General features: G+C 40.2%; 1 protein-coding gene across 2 annotated transcripts in view; it reads right to left on the bottom strand.

The window, feature by feature from the left end:
- Positions 1-23,826, bottom strand: part of SUCLG2 (succinate-CoA ligase GDP-forming beta subunit) — a 225,025-nt gene that overhangs the window by 110,811 nt on the left and 90,388 nt on the right. For both annotated transcript variants that reach the window (XM_030569524.1, XM_030569525.1), the window contains 2 exons: positions 6,148-6,247; positions 5,925-6,015 (listed from right to left, as the gene is read on the bottom strand). In XM_030569524.1, the coding sequence (XP_030425384.1) occupies positions 5,925-6,015; positions 6,148-6,247 (191 nt within the window). The remainder of the gene's footprint in view (positions 1-5,924; positions 6,016-6,147; positions 6,248-23,826) is intronic.

Raw genomic sequence — 23,826 nt, 5'->3', positions numbered from 1 at the left:
CTTACAGATTTGACATGTGATTCCCTTAAGCACTTCAGGCAGCTGCTATGGGGGTCACTAACAGCCATAGGCCTGTTACAGTAAGCACAGGACTTAAAACCTGGAGACTGGAGCATGTCTCACCTTGGGCAAAGTCCCCGCCAGGACCCTAACATATAACTACAGTACTTAACTACTTTACTAGCTAATTACTATCAACAAAACTATTTACAAAGCACTAAATCAGAAAGCAAAGGAGAATCTGCTAACCACTTGCAAGGGAAAGAGCTGGTGGTTAGAAGGAACTGAGAGGGTGTAGGGCTGGCGGCGCCTAATATACCGATGCATGAGTGTGGCACTCCAGAGGGTGTCACAGCCAACCCTATGGATACCGCTAAGCCAAAAATCTCCAACAACTGTGCACGTGGGCGTGCACACACCTAGAATGGAATCGACATGAGCAAGCACTTGAAGAAGAACCTTGAGTTGTTCAAGATGATAACTGACAGGCATCCACGGTACAGAATTATCTTTTTTTCAGGTAAAAATTCTAATTTCTTCCATAGATCAGTGTAGAATACCTAGCAGTTTCTTGCAGGTAGAATAGGGTTAGAGCAAAGGGAAGAAGTATGTAAGGGGAGAAAAAGGTACCTTATCTTTAAAAGTCCCATCTTGGTAAGAAACAAGTGTCAGTCATGTAATCCTTGGTATAAAAATGCAAACAGAAGTCTGCAGTGTCAGAGACTGCCCCATTTCTTACTAATGAGGGGCATATGCCAATGGTTAATAGGGAATCCCTTCATTAGTTCTTCCTTCCTTTTTTAACAATAAAAAGATGGAAAAAGTGAGGAAATGGAAGAAGGGAGCAGGAAGAATGGAAAAGTGTTTTTTACTCCTTCTCACTACACAAGAACTAGGGGTCACCAAATAAAATTAATAAGCAGCAGGTTTAAAAAAAATAAAAGTAAGTATTTCTTCATACAATACACAGCCAACATGTGAAACTCTCTGCCAGAGGATGTTATGAAGGCCAAGACTATAACAGGGTTCAAAAAAGAACTAGATAAGTTCACAGAGGATAGCTCTGTCAATGGCTATTAGCCAGGATGGGCAGGGATGGTGTCCCTAACCTCTGTTTGCCAGAAGCTGGGAATGGGCGACAGGGGATGGATCACTTGATGATTATCTGTTCTGTTCATGCACTCTGGGGCACCTGGCATTGGCCAATGTCAGGAGACAAGATACTGGGATAAATGGCCGTTCTTACTTTACGAGATGCCTAAGTCCAAATACCTTAGTAATATTCCTGAATTGATGAGGAAGCTCTCCCAGCAAAATCACTGATAAATCAGGCTCCTCATCCAGTTCCACCTAAGGCTTGGAAGACTGTCATCATTCATTGACCAGCCACATCAAAGGGGCTTTGACACATCAGTGGATGAAAGGGAAGAGTGGACTAGTGGCCACTGTCTCTAATGGTCAGCAACTCTTTCACTCCTCCCTAAGGAAATTGTCATCAGAGTCTATCTGCTTTGAAGTGAATGACTTAGCCTTCACGGTAGAGTTCATTGCTACGTTTGGACTCCCACTGTGTAACATTTCCCACCCACCTTCGGTGAAAAAGGGGCAGTAGTTTGTATCTGCAATGTCATCTAAGTCAGGTGGGGCAAGAGACAGAGAATTTGGAAGATAAGGTGAGATAAGAAGTGCCAGTCCTCCACATGTAATTCAACTTGGGCTTTTACCTGGTGTTCATGTGACGTAACCGACTGACTCCATCATTCCAGGCCAATGCATCAGGAAACATAGAATTTGGGGTTTTTTTCCTCGTATTGTTCTGCTTTGCTTATGGTGAAAAGTATGAACATTCATTATCCTATTTTCCACAGCAGTTTTATTTAAAAAATATCCTGGGAAAGCCATTATTATAAAGCCACCCTGATAATTTCATATTTTCTTGCTTTAACATTTAGCCTTCTAACAATCTGCCTGTAAGTTAAACGTCTAATTTCACATGGAAATCTAAAATGGCCCTTTGATACTGAATCATATACTAGAAATGCTAATTCTCTTATTGCTTGGAGAAAAAGCACAGATATCAGGTTCTCTAAGTTGTCATGATAAGCAGAAGAGTGCCTGCTCAGATAACCAGACTCTCCAAAATCCAGGGTGCCATAAGAGGATTTTATGTAAACTCACAAAATAGCTGCCAAGTTCTAAAGGAGCCAAGGGGACTTCTGTTTATTTAAGTAGTATGAATTTTAAGACGCACAGCCACGTTTTAAATACTACTGTAGGCACATAAGCAGAAAGAGACAGTTCTACATTTGAGAACTCAATTTTGGATAACAAACTGCACTTTCTACATGACTATTCTACCTGTAGAACGTTTTTGACCTTTAAGATTTATCCTTAAAAATGAAGTACAATATTGCTATCTCCTAGAACTCCTGCTCATGCCTTTCATCACTAACACCTGCTGATGCTGATGACAGAAATTACACCCATTGTCCAGATGCATTGTGCAACTAAGTTCCATCACCTGTGTGGAGGTGTTCGAAATCACTGCCTGAGAAATAAGGTCACAAGTGTCTGTGTTGCAAATTTGCAAAATTTGTCCAAATCCACTTCGCAACAAATAGCTATTTTTTTTTTTGTTGCCAGACCTGAGCAATTTATCCCATCAGCGTGAACGGTGATGCTGGTTTATTCAAGGACTTTTCCACCAGCATTAAGAAACAAATCCTCACCATTGGGACTTAAACAAAAAATGCAAATATAAGGTCCTGTTTACATGGCAGAGTTTTACCAGTTATATTCATATAAATAAACCAATATAATTATATCAATATAACGCCCTGTGTAAACACTCAGAAACAAGAGTGGGGTTTTTTAGGTTAGCCCAAATGCTTTTCGATGAGATAAGAATGTCTTTCCTTACTAACTTGTAATTTTGTTAAAGTAAATTACAGGACAAGACTTTTTATATTCCTGTTGCAATAAAACAAAAATGCCTACTATCTCCTGAATCTCTACTGCCATAACTAAATGCAGAGGTTACTGATGGCACTCTCCTCTGCTCAGACAGCTACCTTTTATTTTTGTCTCTAAGATCGACCACACATTTTCTGTGCATGAAAATTTCTATGTGTTAACTTTTATCCTGGAGTTACAAAATTCATTTAGCTATCACATACTATGATGAAATTCTATCCTACAACAAAGATTGTGGAGCCTGGTACTACAGTGTGACACTAATACTCTGAATGACTTGTAATTTGTGTAAATTGCAACTAGTTCCAAGATGCTAACAAGAGCAAAGTCTACCTAGAAAGTAAAGGTTGTTCCCCCACACACACCCTGTTATATATCTTTTAAGAGGAGTCAATAGCTTTTCACAAAAACACTTCTGTTGAATTAGAGAGATGCATCATTATAAAGGTCTATGTTTTCTCCAAAATCTATTGAGTAATGAGGGCATAGCAGTCTAGTTACCATTATTTACTTTTCATATTTGTATTCACTTAGTATAAAGTAGGGCTAGTGTGTTTGCTTGGCAATCTCATAAAGCCTAGATAAATCATTACTATTATAAAATGCTTTTATAAAATGTACAGTAAACTGGTTATTGCAGTACAATTCAAGAAAACTTGTGCATGTGATGCAGATGGAGAACATGTCAATTTGCTGAAATGCCCCAAAACTCTGCAATGGTAAACATTTTACATTTAGAACAAAATGACTACCTACGATGAAAAACACAAAATATGTGGGCTATCAATCCCTTACTACTATGCAACCCTGCAGACAACAACAAAATGCACATGCACATAAGAAATCCTAGATCCACATTAAAATATTTTTATGTCTACTGTAATATGTTTCCACATATCCTTGCTGGACAGCAAAAATACACTTATTCTATTCTATATACATACTTACACTGTGCTAATCATTGTACTATCTGAGCACCTGATGTTCTTCTTCATAGAGACTTTAAGGTCAGAAGAGACCATGATCACCTAGTCTGACCACCTAAAAAATCTCACCAACCCATTCCTATAATATTCCCCTAACCTCTGATTGAGTTACTGAAGTTCTCAAATAACGATTTAAAGATTTCACGTTTTGCTGAGAATCCACAATTTATACTACTTTAAACCTTAAAGTGACCCATGCCCCATGCCTCAGAGAAAGGTGAAAAAACCCATCTCTCATATGGATACAGTCTCCAGTCAACTACAATAATTTGTAATAATCATTACACTGAATTTAACTTTTTCTCTCTTCACAGAACAATTGAACAGATTGATTTTCTTTGATTTATTCATTGCTGGATTTTTTTCTTTATTACAATCTCACTGGCTTGATATCTGAACAACATCGTTTAGGTGAGGTTGGTTATATAAGCTACATAGTATTCTCCGTCTTCCCTGGTTGGATGAGAATACTTTATGATTATTTTATCTGGTATGAATTTTCATGGAAAGCAAAACGCAACAGGAACACTATTTAAGGAAATGACAATTTTCTTTAAAAAGACAATCAAATATTCATGGGAATTTTTGGCACTACTCATCCAAATCTAGTCACTATGTTTCCATGATATACTCTATCCTCTTGCTCCTGACACTATATATTTACAGAAGCATTGTGCTGAAGGACAGAAAAGAAGCTACAAGTAATACGTCTTATCTTTACACTACATACTGTATAGAGCTTTTTGGAAATCAACTATGTAAGAGCATCTTCCTACTCTCTCTACTAAATTAAGTTACTGTACTTTCATTTAAATAATCCAGTCTGAAAATACAGACCTTTCATTTTCTGTTGATTTCCAATGAAATTAGAAGTCTGTTTTGTAGATTTGACCATTTAAATGAAGGCACAATCTTCTAATCAGATTGTGCGGACGGGTGGCGGGGGGAGGGACACAACAAATCTTCCTCTGCTGGAGTATTTCAAGCAGTTCACTTAGCACAAAAAGGAATAAGACTAAGGCGTTTACAGAGGAAGAGAGCTTTCACCACACAATATTCTGAGAACAGCTGTAAGCTGAGAAACGTCTCTCTTGTGTTTATTATCAGAGTTTCTGAGAGGTAGTAGTAATTTTTGTTTCTTCTTTTTATTGTTTAAAATTAAACTTCTATCAGGAACTATAATAGTCTGCTTTTCTTCTTCCCAGGAGATATTGCTAAAGACACATAACAGAACGTTCCTCAAACACTCAACAAAAAGCATCTCTTCAGCTACATGTCCTCTTTCTCTGTCAATGCCAAGACACTGGCAGTGCATTAGCAACTACTTATTTTTTTCTTCTACTCATGCCAAAAAAGTTTGCATAACACACTGTCTCCTGGCATCAAATAGACAGCATAGCTCTTCATTATATGCCCTCTCTCAACAAAGCAAAGTTAGAGACAAAAAAATCAGAACATTTCCAGTAGCAGCCTTACTTATTGGATTTAATTTCATTACAGGATTTAACTGAAGGGTGACAGTCCAATAAAGCCTGGCCTGAATGTTTCTCTTACTTAGGCCAATAGTTAAGGACATGACCACCCCCCCAAAAAAGGTACTTTTGGCATCCTAGAAAAAGCAATTACCCCAAATGAGAAAATGTAATATTTCTCCTTTTGAAGTCACCTACCAAAAGGCTTATTTCTGCTACAGCGATCAGGTTACAATTTTCTAGGCATTCACTTCATCATACATAGCAAAATGAAGTGTACGTCCTGGCCAATTTCAAAATATTCAGTGGTGAACAAACATTTAAAAAGAAGCAAAGATGACACGTTTTCCATTGTCACATTAATAGGATGCAATCAATCAGGCATTTCAATAAAAAAGGAATGGAAAACACAGTGGCACACACTACAGCACGTTAGTTTACAGTTGCAACTGAACAACCTTCAATTTTTAAGGAAAAGGAAAAAATATCTTACTTTCTTAACTTTAACGCCATCCTTTGGAGTTTGCTTTGTTGCGAGATTGTACCCAATCATCTGTTCAGCAAGCTGCCCAACAACCTTAGGGCTATAAAAGAAAGGAAAAAGTCAATTTACTAACATGTATTAAAGATATTTTGATCAATTAAAACAGTCGTTGCAAACGACTCAATACTATCAGTAGCATATTACTCACGTCTTTCGAATTTTAGAGACTTACTCTTTAGTTAGATGGACCCCTCCTTTCAATCCACTATTGAAAACACCTTTTCCTCTCCCTCCAGCTAGGATTTGAGCCTTTAGAACGATTTCTGTTGCCTCTGTAAGGGGAAAAAAAATACATTGTTGTGCTATTAAATATCATTTATTGATCCATAACAACTATTAACCTATTTCAAAAAGCAAGTAGTACAGAACTGGTAGAACATATTTAAAAACAAACTTACTAAAATTCAAAACTACTAGATAGTCTTACAGAGAAGTCATTTTTGTTTATAATACAACACACCAAAAAAGTGTTAAAGAACATCCACCAGTTACCTATTAGCTAGCTAAATATGTTGATATTTAGACAAAACATTGTCAATAATGAATAACCTGCATAATAATCCCTGCAACTTGCATCGTTTGACTGCCTAGTTTTTAGAATTGTTTTTAATACCTGGACCAGCGCATATGTCCTTTGAGTGGTCACATGTGCACAGGCAAATGTTTATGGAGAGAGAGTAAATCTCAGCCCCTGATCGAAGCCCAAACAGGAGTGTGGATATGGGGATGCAAGGAAGAATCCAATCTCCAAGTGCAGGCTGGGTAGGGAGCAGCTGGTACATTAATCCCTAGGGTACAGTAGCAGCTGCTAACCCTACATGGGGGTTTTGGTCCACTTGATCCAGTGGCCAAACCAATGCCCTTTTCCCTGGTCTCAAGCTCCCCACTTTACAGTGGAGTAGGGAAGGTCCAGCTTTGCCGTGCACAAGGGATACAGAATGCCCTAGGTATTAATCTGTATGTGTCTCCCTGACCCCTGTGCAACAAAAACAGCACAGTCCTGGGGCCTCGTACACCCTCTTCAGCCCTGGGTGACGTTCACCTGCAATAAAATACCCTGGGCAGAGGTAAATGGCTACTCCAGCCTCACTCCACCCCTCCACTCAATGTGTGGCCTTGTACAGAGAAGCAGCTGCTCTCATCTCACTCTGTCTCCTTCCCCTACAAAGCCTGTGCACAGGGAAACAGTCCAGCTCATGCAGCATCATGCCCAGAGTGTAACAGCCGCTCTCCTAGAAGGTGCTATGTGCACAGAGACCATTCTGGTCCTATTTTCCAGACTGTTCTCCTTGCCTTGTGGCGACTGGCCCAGGAGCTCGGAGAGTTGTTGCCTGATGGGTGGAGCTGTGAGGGAGCAGCTGGGCTGGGATACTTGGCAGGCAGGGAAGGTGCGACACTCTCCTTCCCCAAGCCAGGCTGAACCCTGTGGGGAATGGGGTGTAAGACATCTAAATTGATTGAACCTCAAGGGGGGAAGGTGCAAAACTGGGAGCACATTTGTCTCATCCACTTGTTATGTCTTCTCTTTCAGGCTGTAAACTTCTGAGGCAGGGACCTGTTTACTAGGTTTGCACAGTGCATATTACAATCGAGTGCAGCATGGTTGGACTCTTTAGCGATTAATGCAACGTAAATGTTAAATAATAATAGTCAAGGTTCCTTCCCCACTCTGAACTTTAGGGTACAGATGTGGGACCTGCATGCACACTTCTAAGCTTAATTACTAGCTTAGATTTGGTATCGCTGCCACCACCCCCAAGGACCCCCTTTTTCCCTAGGTAGTCTTGAGGGACTTCACCAATTCCCTGGTGAACACAGATCCAAACCCCTTGGATCTTAAAACAAGGAGAAATTAATCATTCCCCTTCCTTTCCCCCCACCAATCCCTGGTGAGTCCAGATCCAATCCCTTTGGATCTAAAAAACAAGGAAAAATCAATCAGGTATTAAGAAAAAAGGCTTTTAATTAAAGAAAAGAAAGGTAAAAGAAAACCCTCTGGGAGAGATTAGCATACCAGCTACTCTCACAGACAACAGATTCAAAACACAGAGGATGTTCCCCTGGGCACAAATTTAGTTACACAAAAAAAAATGCTCAAATACCCAATTTGATTCTACCTCAATTTGCATAAGACAGGCTACAAAGAAATAAACATAAACCTATTTATTCCTTTCTAAAACTTACTACTCTGATCAGAGGCTGGTTCCTTGAGCTTTTTCACTCCAGCTGAAACTGAAACTCTCGAACAAAGAAAAAACTTCCCTCCTTCCTTTTGAAACGTCTTGTTCCCCCATTGGTTCCTCTGGTCAGGTATTAGCTAGGCTAGGTGAACTTTTTAACCCTTTACAGGTAAAAGAAGGATTAACCCTTAACCATCTGTTTATGACAATAATAATTAGGGGGGGACAAATTTACCCAAATGAATCCAACAGGACTTTGCACTGCAATTCCACTGAAACCTCATATACTCATTCTCCTAAACTACTCCTTTCTCATCAGCATGGAAAAGCTGCAAGCTTCCAAATTAACTACGTCAGGCAAAGAAGGAAGCAAGTTTCAGATTTGAGACTTCCCGGATCCATTCTCAAAGAATGTCCTGCCCCTAGCACTCCCCATTTTTTGGACACTGTTTCTTCACAGGTTAACACACAGTGTCCAAAAAATGTTTTATTAATGATTATTAGTCTCAGGTTTTCACAGCTAACAGGATGCCCCCACATGTGTTTTGAAAAGATGAGGTCTAGATATTAATGCACTATAAAGTATTATATGGAAAATGCTCATGTTTAAAACTGTTTCATGTTTTGTTCTTATGGGATCTGATGCAATTCCTGTTGAAGTTTATGGAAGGCTTTGACTTCAACGGGAGTTGGATGGAAGTCATTAACTAATGCATATATTTTGTGTATGTAGTATTTGCTCAGTCACTATAGTTGACACTATTTACCTGAACATTTAACCACAAGTATAAATACGCAGTAAAACCTCAACTTTTAGGCTCCTATTACAAATAAATATTTTTCAGAGATAGCTAAATGTAGTGTTGATAGGGAAGTGATATCTGGCAATGACCACACACACACACACAATATCATTTCATAATTCTAATGTGATAAAGTCCAGATTTAGAGTTAGATTCTAGACTGAGGTTGGGACAATCATCAGGAAAGAAAAATAAACAACAACATTTTAGTATTAAGACTAAAACACAAGTTTTTTCACACAGCTAGTAAAAGTAGCACTCCAAAGAATCTGATTTTCAAGCTTCTCAAGACAAAATCCCCATGCTAATCCATCCAATAACATTTGGCATATATCATTCTGACCCTTAAAAATATTTTCCTTGAAAATACTTCATGCATTTCAACATATTCGCGTTCCCAGCTCTCCTATTATTCATACCACTGCAAGGCAGATAACAAGGAAATTTAAATGCAACAAAGTTTTATATCAGTGTTTTCTAAGCATACAAATTATTAAGATGAATTAAACTATAAATCATTTTCCAACCCACAGTAGCAAAATCTAAAATCACATGGCTGCTATGACAAAACATCCAAGCTGGCATTGTTAATGGACATTACAAGCATTTAATTAGATTAGTTTTAGTCACTAACCATCCTGACAATGAAAGCTTTGTATTTCCAATGATAAGTGCTGTCAATTATGCATGTAATCATTACCCTTTGTACCATAGGTCGTAAGGCCACCAAGTCAATTTCACTCATAGCTTGCATGCTATACAATGAACTAATTATGTTCATTTGGCTATAACAAAGTAAGAGAGCTGAATTAAATGCATATAATATTATAGTCTGCTAAAAGAATATCTAGGCAATAAAATAACTGCACAAAGACAACTATCGACATCATAAATAAGTGCATTAAAAAGTAAGAAAAACCATGTAAAGGTTAGACCTCAAGTACTAATCAATACACCAGCTCAGCAGAAAACAGTGCAGCAGGTTCTTCTTGCCTCAGGGGAAACCAACATGAAGAAATTTAATTTAATAGTTATTTGCCCAAGCTCTGGAAAATGAAGTAAACCAGCCAAATCTTATTTTACAGAAACTAGGCTTGATCATTCAGTATTTACCAAGTTAATTCACTATTTATTGCCACCATTTCTATTTTATTTAAAGATCTGATTTCTAGAAAAGCTCGCACAAATTTCTATTTTTTTTTATGTTACGTCCTGCCTGAATTCCCAGATTGCATTAGGAAAGATTATCCCAGACAAGAAATGTAATTTTAGTCAGAATATATAAATTGATTTAACTGTACTCACAGGATAACTTCTAAAAGAAGCATAGATTCTAATAGATTTTGTATGGAAATATATTACACGTATATTCAGACAAGAACGTTATAATGAATCTATTCAGTTATCTATTCAAACTGTTCTATCAAAGCTACAAGCAATTGTAACTGCACAAATCTGTGCAGTTATAAACTTATAAGACTTGAAAGAGACCTAGCGCAATTGTCATAAACAGATAGTTAAGGGTTAATGCCTCTTTTACCTGTAAAGGGTTAAGAAGCTCAGTAAACCTGGCTGACACCTGACCAGAGGACCAATAAGGGGATAAGATACTTTCAAATCTTGGTGGAGGGAAGTCTTTGTTTGTGCTTTTTGTTTTTGTTGTTGTTCGCTCTTGAGACTAAGAGGGACCAGACGTCCATCCAGGCTCTCTAAATCTTTCTGAATCAGTCTCTCATGTTTCAAAATTGTAAGTAATAGTCAGGCAAGGCGGATTAGTCTTATTTTTGTTTTCTCAACCTGTAAATGTCCTTTTTTCTGCTGAGAGGATTTTACCTCTGCTTGCTGTAACTTTGAACATAAGGCTAGAGGGAGTTCCTCTGGGCTATACGAATTTGATTACTCTGTAAAGTATTTTCCATCTTGATTTTACAGAGATGATTTTTACCATTCTTCTTCAATTAAAAGCTTTCTTTTTAAGAACCTGACTGATTTTTCCTTGTTTTAAGATCCAAGGGGATTGGATCTGGACTCACCAGGGATTGGTGGGGGAAAGGAGAGGGGATGGCTAATTTCTTTTTGTTTTAAGATCCAAGGGGGTTGGACGTGCGTTCACCAGGGAACTGGTGAAGTCCCTCAAGGCCACCCAGGGAGGAGAGAGTTTTGGGGAGACAGGAAGTGCTCTAGACACTAAAATTTCTGGATGGTGGCAGAGTTACCAGATCTAAGCTAGTAAATAAGCTTAGAAGTGTCCACGCAGGTCCCCACATTTGTACCCTAAAGTTCAAAGTGGGGAAGGAATCTTGACAGCAATTAATAAAGTAACGTCAATAGTTAAAAGCATGTTCTGTGCCACAGTATAATGCAACATTTTCAATAGCACTTTGCTTTGCAACTAAGGTCTCTCAATCAATTTCTATTTCTGTCTATTGGCTGATAAGTCTTTGTGTGAAATTAATTTAAGTGTTTTCTTTACAGTTACCAAAAAAAGTCAGACTGCTCGTTAAAAGTGCATAGGTTTTGTCACTAATTCAGCAGTAAATATCTCCAAACTGTTCCACGCAGAATACAGAAATCCTTCTGGTGACAGCCTCTGTTCTTAACTAATTACAATTTGAATAAATTTAGTATCAAAGTCTTGAAAATGTTTTCACCAGATTTTACTTTTATTTTGTTTATTTTGTTTCTCAGTTAACATTATTCAAAAATGTTATTTCTGGTAATTTTCATGTCAATTTGCCTTTCTTGGTTCTGGAGAGATGCATTCAAAATATTTACGTACATTTGTTTCAACAAAATCTACCGGATTTCTAGGGCATTTCTCAGAGTTGAGGATAAAAGTCTCCAGTCCTTACTTAGGCTGTGTCTACACGATGAAGCCTATACTGGTATAGCTATGCTGGCAGAACCCTGTCTCACATGCACCACACACCAATGGAAGAGGTTTTTCCATCGTCATAGCAACACCACCTCCCTAATTGATAGAACTTTTTTCCATTAACATTGCTGCATCTACACTAGGGCTTAGGGTGGCATAGCAATATAAGTCAAGGTTCCTCTCCCTCACCCCCCACTGTAGTTATATTGAGCTAATTTTTAAGTATAGAGAAAGCCTTAGGCAAAATTCCCACCGACTTTAAGGACCTGCAATTATAACAAAAACATAAGTACATTCCTAGCAAATTAATATTATATCTAGATGTTGACATAGATAAAACCTATCTATTTTTTCAAAGACAAAATTTAACATGTTAACATTTCAAAATGCAACAATGCTCTAAGGAACAAAAAACCTTCATATTGTATTCTACAATACATCTCCCTCTTTTCTATTAGTATTGTGAATACAAATTGCAGTGCTACACCTTGAAATTGAAATCGGCTCAGTGCTATAATGAAAGCCTATTTTGAATTAATAAAATTGGACTTGCTTTTTGGGAACTATGATTATTCCAGTCCCTTGGAACTGCCTGCAGCAAAAATGAACAGCTTGTTTTCAGCCCACTGCTGTGTATATTTAGCTACTGGTTTCTTGATCACAAACAATGCATTGAGGACTATGGTTACACGTATTACAGAACTTGATAACTTTCCATTCCTGTTGATAGGAATATATGATATTAAATTAAGAATGTTAACAAATACATGAAAATTGGCTGTAGCTTATCGAAAAATAAACCACTGTACAGAAAGAACAACATATGGCAGGATGTGTGGTTGATCTCACATAACAATAGCAATCATGTGCCTGGTCAGATAAAGATCAAAGAACAATTTTAAACCTAAGAACTTCAAGGCTACGTTAATAAGGAATCACATGAGATGTGGTTAGAGCATGGGACTGAGAGCCAGGACCTCCTGATATCAAATCCTGACTGTACCCATGACTTTCAGCACACCTTGTAATCGGTCTCTCACTCTCTCTCTATAAACCAGGGATAACACTACTTACTTATTTCATAGCGGTTTTGTGAAAATTAATTAACATTTGCACCTATTTTAAAAACACAGGTATTATTCACTATTGCCTTATTCTATTTTTACCCCTATGTAAGGCATGTGAATACACTGCAGGAAGCAAGAGAAGGTGGTGAATTAAAATCCACGCAGTGTTGTATAAGTTCAACGGAGGATAAAATTATGTTGTAAAATTTGCTGCAGTAATATCTATTGTTATGAGTTTGGTGCACACAGCAAAATAGATGCAAGTAAGCCAGTGACATGGGCACTCATAGACTCATAGACTCTAGGACTGGAAGGGATCTTGAGAGGTCATCGAGTCCAGTCCCCTGCCCTCATGGCAGGACCAAATACTGTCTAGACCATCCCAGAGAGACATTTATTTAACCTACTCTTAAATATCTCCAGAGATGGAGATTCCACAACTTCCCTAGGCAATTTATTCCAGTGTTTAACTACCCTGACAGTTAGGAACTTTTTCCTAATGTCCAACCTAAATCTCCCTTGCTGCAGTTTAAGCCCATTGCTTCTTGTTCTATCATTGGAGGCTAAGGTGAACAAGTTTTCTCCCTCCTCCTGATGACACCCTTTTAGATACCTGAAAACTGCTATCAGGTCCCCTCTCAGTCTTCTCTTTTCCAAACTAAACAAACCCAATTCCTTCAGCCTTCCTTCATAGGTCATGTTCTCAAGACCTTTAATCATTCTTGTTGCTCTTCTCTGGACCCTCTCCAATTTCTCCACATCTTTCTTGAAATGCGGTGCCCAGAACTGGACACAATACTCCAGGTGAGGCCTAACCAGTGCAGAGTAAAGCGGAAGAATGACTTCTTGTGTCTTGTTTACAACACACCTGTTAATGCATCCCAGAATCACGTTTCCTTTTTTTGCAACAGTATCACACTGTTGACTTATATTAAGCTTGTGGTCCACTATGACCCCTAGATCTCTTTCTGCCATACTCCTTCCTAGACAGTCTCTTCCCATTCTGTATGTGTGAAACTGATTGTTCCTTCCTAAGTGGAGCACTTTGCATTTATCTTTATTGAACTTCATCCTGTTTACCTCAGACCATTTCTTCAATTTGTCCAGATCATTTTGAATTTTGACCCTGTCCTCCAAAGCAGTTGCAATCCCTCCCAGTTTGGTATCGTCCGCAAACTTAATAAGCGTACTTTCTATGCCAACATCTAAATCGTTGATGAAGATATTGAACAGAACCAGTCCCAAAACAGACCCCTGCGGAACCCCACTTGTTATACCTTTCCAGCAGGATTGGGAGCCATTAACAACTACTCTCTGAGTATGATTATCCAGCCAGTTATGCACCCACCTTATAGTAGCCCCATCTAAATTGTACTTTCCTAGTTTATCTATAAGAATATCATGCGAGACCGTATCAAATGCCTTACTAAAGTCTAGGTATATCAAATCCACCGCTTCTCCCTTATCCACAAGGCTCGTTATCCTATCAAAGAACGCTATCAGATTAGTTTGACATGATTTGTTCTTTACAAATCCATGCTGGCTATTCCCTATCACCTTACCACCTTCCAAGTGTTTGCAGATGATTTCTTTAATTACCTGCTCCATTATCTTCCCTGGCACAGAAGTTAAACTAACTGGTCTGTAGTTTCCTGGGTTGTTTTTATTTCCCTTTTTATAGATGGGCACTATATTTGCCCCCTTCCAGTCTTCTGCAATCTCCCCCGTCTCCCATGATTTCCCAAAGACAATAGCTAGAGGCTCAGATACCTCCTCTATTAAGTCCTTGAGTATTCTAGGATGCATTTCATCAGGCCCTGGTGACTTGCAGGCATCTAACTTTTCTAAGTGATTTTTCACTTGCTCTTTTTTTATTTTCTCTTCTAAACCTACCCTCTTCCCGTAAGCATTCACTATACTAGACATTCCTTCAGACTTCTCAGTGAAGACTGAAACAAAGAAGTCATTAAGCATCTCTGCCATTTCCAAGTTTCCTGTTACTGTTTCCCCCTCCTCATTGAGCAGTGGGCCTACCCTGTCCTTGGTCTTCCTCTTGCTTCTAATGTATTGATAAAAAGTCTTCTTGTTTCCCTTTATTCCCATAACTAGTTTGAGTTCATTTTGTGCCTTTGCTTTTCTAATCTTGCCTCTGCATTCCTGTGTTATTTGCCTATATTCATCCTTTGTAAACTGACCTAGTTTCCATTTTTTATATGACGCCTTTTTATTTTGTAGGTCACGCAAGATCTCGTGGTTAAGCCAAGGTGGTCTTTTGCCACATTTTCTATCTTTCCTAACCATCGGAATAACTTGCTTTTGGGCCCTTAATAGTGTCCCTTTGAAAAACTGCCAACTCTCCTCAGTTCTTTTTTCCCCTCAGTCTTAATTCCCATGGGACCTTACCTATCAGCTCTCTGAGCTTACCAAAATCCGCCTTCCTGAAATCCATTGTCTCTATTCTGCTGTACACCCTTCTACCCTTCCTTAGAATTGCAAATTCTATTATTTCATGATCACTTCCACCCAAGCTTCCTTCTACTTTCAAATTCTCAACAAGTTTCTCCCTATTTGTTAAAATCAAGTCTAGAACAGCTTCCCCCCAGTAGCTTTTTCAACTTTCTGAAATAAAAAGTTGTCTGCAATGCAGTCCAGGAACTTATTAGATAGTCTGTGCCCCGCGGTGTTATTTTCCCAACATATATCTGGATAGTTGAAGTCCCCCATCACCACCAAATCTTGGGCTTTGGATGATTTTGTTAGTTGTTTGAAAAAAGCCTCATCCACCTCTTCCACCTGATTAAGTGGCCTGTAGTAGACTCCCAGCACGACATCACCCGTGTTTTTTACCCCTTTTAGCCTAACCCAGAGACTCTCCACACTTCCGTCTCCTATGTCCATCTCCACCTCAGTCCAAGTGTGTACATTTTTAATATATAAGGCAACACCTCCTCCCTTTTTCCCCTGTCTATCCTTCCTGAGCAAACTATACCCATCCACACCAACATTCCAGTCGTGTGTATTATCCCACCAAGTTTCAGTAATGCCAATAATGTCATAGTTGTATTTATTTATTAGCACTTCCAGTTCTTCCTGCTTATTACCCATACTTCTTGCATTTGTATATAGGCATCTAAGATACTGGTTTGATCTTGCCTCCCAGCTTTGCCCTGACCCTCCTTCCTCTCTGCCATTATAGCCCGTGCTCCCTCCTGTTTCCAACCCATCTCCCAGGTCTTGTTCCCCACTTACCTGTGGGCTTTGCACAGAACATTACAGTGTAATGAAGGAGAATCAAGGACAGGACAACTGAGCCTCCTACAGAGTAGTGTCTCCAATCACACTATGGCTCTATTGACCCTGGTGAGCACTACATAAACTTCATACAAAAAGCTCTGGATGGAAATGAATGTAATCAGCACAGCCAGAAAAATCGAAGGGCTATAATGTGGCTGGCTTCACATAGGTGGCAGAGGAGATAAGAAACTTCCCTCTCATATCCATGAGAGGAGGCTAGTCAAAATGTGGTTGGGACGGACAGACACTACATATATCTACCACTGCCACTCCCCAAAAGCCAATGTGTAATGAGGACTCCTGCAGCACTCCCCTGCCCCCACTTTGCATGCCCCTCAGCATTGGCTGTGGCAGTCACATCCCAGACCAACCTCTCAACCTTGAAAGAGTAAATGTTCAAATTCAGGACTTTCTACCTATTTTCAAGATAGAGCTAATATGTTTCCCAAGAGGCTAATATGGCTACACCTTCTTACTTACCCTTCTTCTAAGCTTTAAGAGGGATGCAGTGGTTTAGACGCACTCCCACAAATTGCCAGCTAAGCAAAGTGAGATGTGAAATAGCAGCTGCCCATATTAAGACATATCTTCCCCTCCTCCCTCCCCATCCCTGCTCCAAAAAACACACAGCAATGTGTTCAGGTGTGTTAAAGGTCTACAGAGAATGTTAAACAAGTTTTGTTAGTCTTTTAACTTAAACTTCCTTCTCTGTCCTTCTCATTCTACCCTCCTCCCTACCTCTCGCACAACCATCTTTCTAAACGAGTGTTTTCCACTACCTTTGATTTTCAGACTAGCTTCTGAAATAAGTCAGATAAATCATCCTTTTTAAAACTCCGTACTCTTGAATATATTGTATATTTATTACTAAATTATAAGCCTCATTAAAACCTATAATGATAAATTTGCCAGTCCCTTGATCCTGTCACTGATGTTATTAATTGCTTTCATAACCCTTACTACACACTTCATCAGTGATAAAAATTTTAAAGCTAGATAAAATCAAATAAGCTAAGGCTCACCCTTAATACCAGCCTCTTAAATCTTCTCAAAATAAGTAATCAAGTATCCAGATTTTCTTCATTTTAAGATAATCTAAAATAATTGTATAATAAATGGGTCTTCATTTGATCTAGGAGCACCAATTTCAGATACTTATACACCTAGAGACATGGGTTCTGAGGAAAAAGTTACATGTGATCATGTAATTAATGACTATCACAATGTATACACATACACAAGGGTGCAGAATTAAGGTTCACTCCTAGGGGAATTCTGTGTCACTGCATGCACACAGAATTCATCTCCCCCGCAGATTTCTTTCCTTCCCCATAGAGAATGATGGAGAAGCAAAGGGAAGCTGCAGGAGCTGTCACATGCATCTCCCCAGAAGCGAGGGCACAGGGTTTCAGGCACCGGGAGCTGTTCGTGGTGAGGTAAATCACTATGTGTGGGGGGAGACTGGTCTGGGGATGCCTCAGCTAGTGGTTCCTATCCCGCACTGGGCTTAGCTCATAGACTCATAGACTCTAGGACTGGAAGGGACCTCAAGAGGTCATCGAGTCCAGTCCCCTGCCCTCATGGCAGGACCAAATACTGTCTAGACCATCCCTGATAGACATTTATCTAACCTACTCTTAAATATCTCCAGCGATGGAGATTCCACAACTTCCCTAGGCAATCTGTTCCAGTGTTTAACTACCCTGACAGTTAGGAACTTTTTCCTAATGTCCAACCTAAATCTCCCTTGCTGCAGTTTAAGCCCATTGCTTCTTGTTCTATCATTGGAGGCTAAGGTGAACAAGTTTTCTCCCTCCTCCTGATGACACCCTTTTAGATACCTGAAAACTGCTATCATGTCCCCTCTCAGTCTTCTCTTTTCCAAACTAAACAAACCCAATTCCTTCAGCCTTCCTTCATAGGTCATGTTCTCAAGACCTTTAATCATTTTTGTTGCTCTTCTCTGGACCCTCTCCAATTTCTCCACATCTTTCTTGAAATGCGGTGCCCAGAACTGGACACAATACTCCAGTTGAGGCCTAACCAGCGCAGAGTAAAGCGGAAGAATGACTTCTCGTGTCTTGTTTACAACACACCTGTTAATGCTGCTAGTCAACAGGTCGGTAACCTCTGGCATGTGGCTCACCAGGGTAAGCACCGGGCCGGGCCAGTTTGTTTACCTGCTGCATCGGCAGGTTCGGCCGACGGCGGCTCCCACTGGCCACGGTTAGCCATCACAGGCCAATGGGGGCTGCGGGAAACGATGTGGGTCAAGGGATGTGCTGGCTACGGCTTCCTGCCACCCCTATTGGTCTGGGACCGTGAACAGTGGCCAGTGGGACCCACGGTCAGCTGAACTTGCCGACATGGGAGGTAAACAAACTGGCCTGTCCGACCAGGATGTTTACCCTGGCGAGCTGCATGCCAGAGGTTGCCGACCCCTGTGCTAGTCCTTCCTCTCCTCCACACATGCCCTCCCCCCACCAAGCCCCCGCCACCCGCAGTGAATAGCGGACAGAGGACTTTGCAGGGGAGGGGAGGGAACAAGCAGTGGGGACCCCATGCACCCAGCTCCCCCCATACATAGATCCCTCTACACCCAGAAAACCCCCACTGAGCCACCCGTACCTCAACTCCCACCCTGCAGAGCACCCCCACCAATCCCATCCCTTCTACATCCAGACTCTCACTGAACTACTCTCCCCTGCATCCAGAGCCCCACCCCTGCACCTAGATCACTCCCCGAGTCCCTGGCACCCAGACCTTCATGCTGCACCTGAGCTCCTCTCCCCTCTCCCGAGTCCCACTCCTCCTGCATCCAAATCCCTGCTGAGCAACTCCCTCCTGCACCCAAACCCCGACCCCTCAGACCACCCCCCATTGAGCCCCACACACTTTGATCCCCACTACGATTAGTCCCATCCCCCTGGACCATCCTGCCAAGTCCCCCTAAACCCAGATACCCCCGAGCTCCCTCAGCACACACCCAGCCGCCCCAACCCCTGGCTGATCCCCAACAACTTTCACCTGGACTCCCCTGTAGAGTCCCATTCCCCCTGGAGCCAGAACCCCCCCAACAAGCCACTGTGCATCCAGACTCCCCCCACTGAATCGCATGCACCCAGACTGCCCCACACAGAACCCTCTCACCCCACACTTGGATCCCCACACACTAAGGCCCTCCACACTTGGATCCTGCCATGCTTAGCCTGCTTGCCCGAAACCCGGAATGGGGGCCAGGTCTGGCTGTGAGTGTGAGACTTTGTCCTTCTCATTTACCTACCTTGGTGCACCTGGTGCAGAGGAACAGGGCCCCAGGGTGTTTCCAGGGCAGGCCCTGCCCTTGCACTGTGTCAGGATGAGGTGCAGCCACACTGCTGAGTCCATGGTCCGGGGGGAGGGTGATCTCCCACTTCTCTACAGCCAGTGGCCTATGCTTCCCACTGCCATGCTGGAGATTCTACATTTATTTACTGACAAAATATGCAGAATTTTAAAATATTGTGTGCAGAATTTGTATTTATTTATTTGTGGGCGCAAAATTCCCTCAGGAATAAAGGTTGCACAAGCTTTTATTCATTCAGGCAGTCTAACTTTTGAATGCTTTACTTTGCAACATTAACTTGTTTCAATGTACCTTTTGGATATACTTGGATTAAACAAACAAAGTGACTAATTGTCACCCCCGTTGACAAACTCAGTTGAGGTGACATGGATTGGAAGGGCATGAAAAAGGAAATTTCCTTTTATGCCTAAATGAGGTCCCTGTGAAACAAGGCTGAAGTACATCGATGATGCAGTGCAGGAAAGCTTGCTCTGCCAGCTCTCACACCGCATCTGTTCTGTAATAAATAAAGTGTCTAATGCTGTCAACCTGGCAACTTGCAGGACCAAGCATTTAATCTAAATTTGTTTGACAGGTTATGCAAACTCTGATTATACTGACCACTTCCCACTGTATCCTGTCAGGGATCATCTTAACATAAACTACCCACTGCTACCTTTTTAAACATTCCTTTTGTTCTGTGTTAAACTGTACTAAAATATAACACCACATTTGTGACCATACTACATATTAGCTAAAATACAACAGGACATACAATACAATACAGAAATAAAACCCCTCTGTCCACACATACCCCTAGATGTCACCTGCCACCTCACACTGCAACCCATATGTGCTCTAATCAAACAGTTACAACCCATACTCAATGGGGACCACATCCCGAAAGACATCTTTCCTGCACTTCCTCTTCTGGACTTCAAACAACCTCATCATCAAAAGCAAGCTCCCCACAGACCAGGACACACCAACTCAAAGTGGCTTCAGACCCTGCCAGACCAACATATGCAAAACCTATAGACATCTCTCCACTGCTACAGTGATCAACATCCCCTATAACACACCTTTCAAGATCCATGGGTCCTACACATGCCTATCACAATATTTAGCGTACCTTATCCAGTGCACAATGCCACTACAACTATGTGCGTGAAATCAGACAATCACTACATTCTTGAATGAACACGCATAGGAAAATGACAAAAAGACAAAAATACCACATCACCTGTGAGATGTACACTTTTCACAGAGTGATCACTATATCTGACCTCTCAGTCCTCACCCTCAAAGAAAACCTGCACAAACACCTGAAGACGAGCCTGGGAGCTTAAATTCATAACATTGCTAGACATTAAAAGTCACGGACTGAATAAAGACACTGGATTTATGGCTTATTAAAAAAAAATGTATGACCCACTAGCCACCCCCCTCCATTTGCCACCACACACACTATGAATGGAGAGATGTTACCAGTCCATTTCACTTGGAATGTTCCCTTGAAAAGTGCTATGTAGCTAAACAATCTGTTCCACCTTGTATTTAGTTATCACACTCGGAGTACCTTTCCCAGATCTGAAGAAGAGCTCTGTGTAAGCTCAAAAGCTTCTCTCTCTCACCAACAGGAATTGTTCCAACAGAAGATATTATATCACCTACCTTGTCTAGCCAAAATTTCCTCATTTTGTGGTTTTGGGTATGCAACTGGATAAATTAAAATCAGTTTAACCAAATATACTGATAAATTAAGTGATACACTATGAGAATGAAGAGATACATACATTCCCCCATTAATTTAATTTCTATTGTTCAGTTGACTCATGCCCTGCGATTTTCTTACTTTATTATATCTTATTTTCAGCCATTAGAGCACCTTTAAGACTGAAAACTCTGATAACATATACACAACTAATATTGAAATTTTTCCCTTTCGTGATCTCATTGATGAGTAAAAAACCCCGCCCTAATACTTCTTTTTGGGGAGCAATCCCAGGACGTTTCAGCATCTCCATCACAAACTGACACCCTGACCCATCTCAGACTTAATTTGTGCATATGCACAAGAACCACTGTGATTTAGGACATATTCTAAACTGCAAGTGTTTAAAAGCTGGAATCTCTGCTGGTTATAAAACTCTTCCTGCATCTCCTGATCTTCTATTCTTCAAATGTAGATTTGGAACTTGTCTATTTTCCATGTGGATATATATAATATAGGCACATTAGCTGAATATTTCAAAAAGAAAATATAACTTTTTGAAGCCTGATTTGATTTAAGAAACCTGACGGTTTAATGTGGTGCTGATTTGGGGGTGAGGGGAGGTTAGTAGATGTCAGCAGGTATTTGTGCTGAACATGACTTTTTCTATTTTTGAGGAAGGAAGGGGAATATGGGGCATATATTAGGATGTGTGAATTGCCAGTTTTCTCTTTGAAGCGGTGTCTTTTAAAGTTCTCAAAACTTATAAGATTGCCGTTACCCAAATATCTGAAAACTTTTTTTTTTTTTTGTTAAACATGATTTTGTTTTAATGCAAAAGTGGTTATCAGAGTCAGGAAGCTCAACTGCATCCTAAAATCCTGACTGAATATCATAGCAGCCTTCATTATATGCAGTTGAGAGAACAGATTTTATGCAATCTGTAGTGCTGAAGTCAAGCAGTCATTAAGAACAAATACCACTCTTGCCCCTAGCTGCAATATGTACACCTGTTTTCCTGGAATGTTTTCAAAATTTCATTCTTTGTGATTATGTGCAGAGCTCTGGAAATAAAAAAACTCTCTTTTTGGACTTTTGATTCTGACTCCTTTATGCATTACTGAACTGCAGAGTTGATCTTGGGAAACTTGTGCCTAGTGAAGCAAATACAAAAACCAGAGAATTAACATTGCTTTGTGCATACTTCACTTTTAGGCATAAACATTATTAAAAAAAATAGCAAGAAATCCTTACGTGCAGTATACAGCAACTGTAAAATCTGTGCAACTACTCAGAGAAGTCACATGTCAAATCAATACGCAAAGATAGATTACAAGGTTACTGCCAAATCAAGAAGTTTTAACAAACTGATACCATAATACACATAGCATGACAGCCAAATACAAAGAGAGATTCCTAATTTAGCCCTTTCATAGCACATCTGGCCTGCTCCGCCTTGCATGGTGCTTAGTAGACTCAATTCCATCACCTTGAGAGGGCAAACTGAGGAGGCTGAGTATGTCACAGGATGGAGATCTTTATTCACCATTTCTTCTGAGTGTTTCTGTGTACTACTGAGCTGGGCCATTTTCCTGGGAACATGTGGGCGCTAAAATTATCTCCATGTTGAACTATGGTGGCTTAACAGACCCAAGGGCAGAAACCAAGTAAGGAAGGATGGAGATGGCAATGGATTTACATTACAGCTGCTACTCATCTCCACATACAGCACTTGTGGTCCTTGCTTCTTGGCCCTGATCCTGACATAACAGAATAAATGTCCGTTAGAAATCAAACACCATAGAGTTAGTCCAAAAGTTGCATTTTAGATCTTTCTAAACTTGGGTTCTGCATGCTAGCAAAACTTGCCAACCTGTGACAGTATGGAGACAGCAAAGCAGCCACAATATGGAAAGTGTGAGAAAGTCTCAAGCAGAGAGAAATAAATATAAATACAGAAAATACAATGGGTGTTAAGACCTGGACATTTACCAAATGGGAAATTTACTGCCGTATTTCCCATTTGGAGTGCTGCAAATATCACAGATACCATAATGAAAACAAATACTACATTGTAATAAACTTACATTTTTTAGTAGGGCCTATTGTACCTATTAGACATCTGATGCTGGGCATAAATCCTGAGTGGAAAAGTAGAAGCAAAGAATGAAATTCATTTCTGTGCAGAGGGCTAACAAAAGATCTATGCAGCACTTAAGTCCTCTTTTGAGGATACAAGTGATGCATGGGCATTATACTGGGCCGCTGCTCGGTGGGTGAATTTCACCCAAAGAGAGTGAAAATAAAAAAGGGAATAAAAAAGAGAAGAAACATCTGATGTCCATTGGTTATGATGTTCCTTTCTTGTCTAGTGGAGGCTGAGTAATTGGAGATTTCTGGTGAATAGCTCATACTCATGTCTAATGCTTCCAAAAATCTAGCTAGTAAGGTGCATCTAAGTTTGAAGTTGACAGAGAAAACCCATTGCATAAAGGCAGTTTTCTAGATTTAAATGAGAGATAGTCTATGTGAAACAGAGAATTAAATGTAGACTATTTAATTAAAGGCAGAAATACTGAAAGCAGAACTGAAG

This window comes from Gopherus evgoodei, chromosome 7 (genome assembly GCF_007399415.2).
Source record: "Gopherus evgoodei ecotype Sinaloan lineage chromosome 7, rGopEvg1_v1.p, whole genome shotgun sequence".
NCBI lineage: Eukaryota > Metazoa > Chordata > Testudines > Testudinidae > Gopherus > Gopherus evgoodei.
Note: the sequence above shows the minus strand (reverse complement) of the source record. Positions and strands in the feature narration are given on the sequence as shown.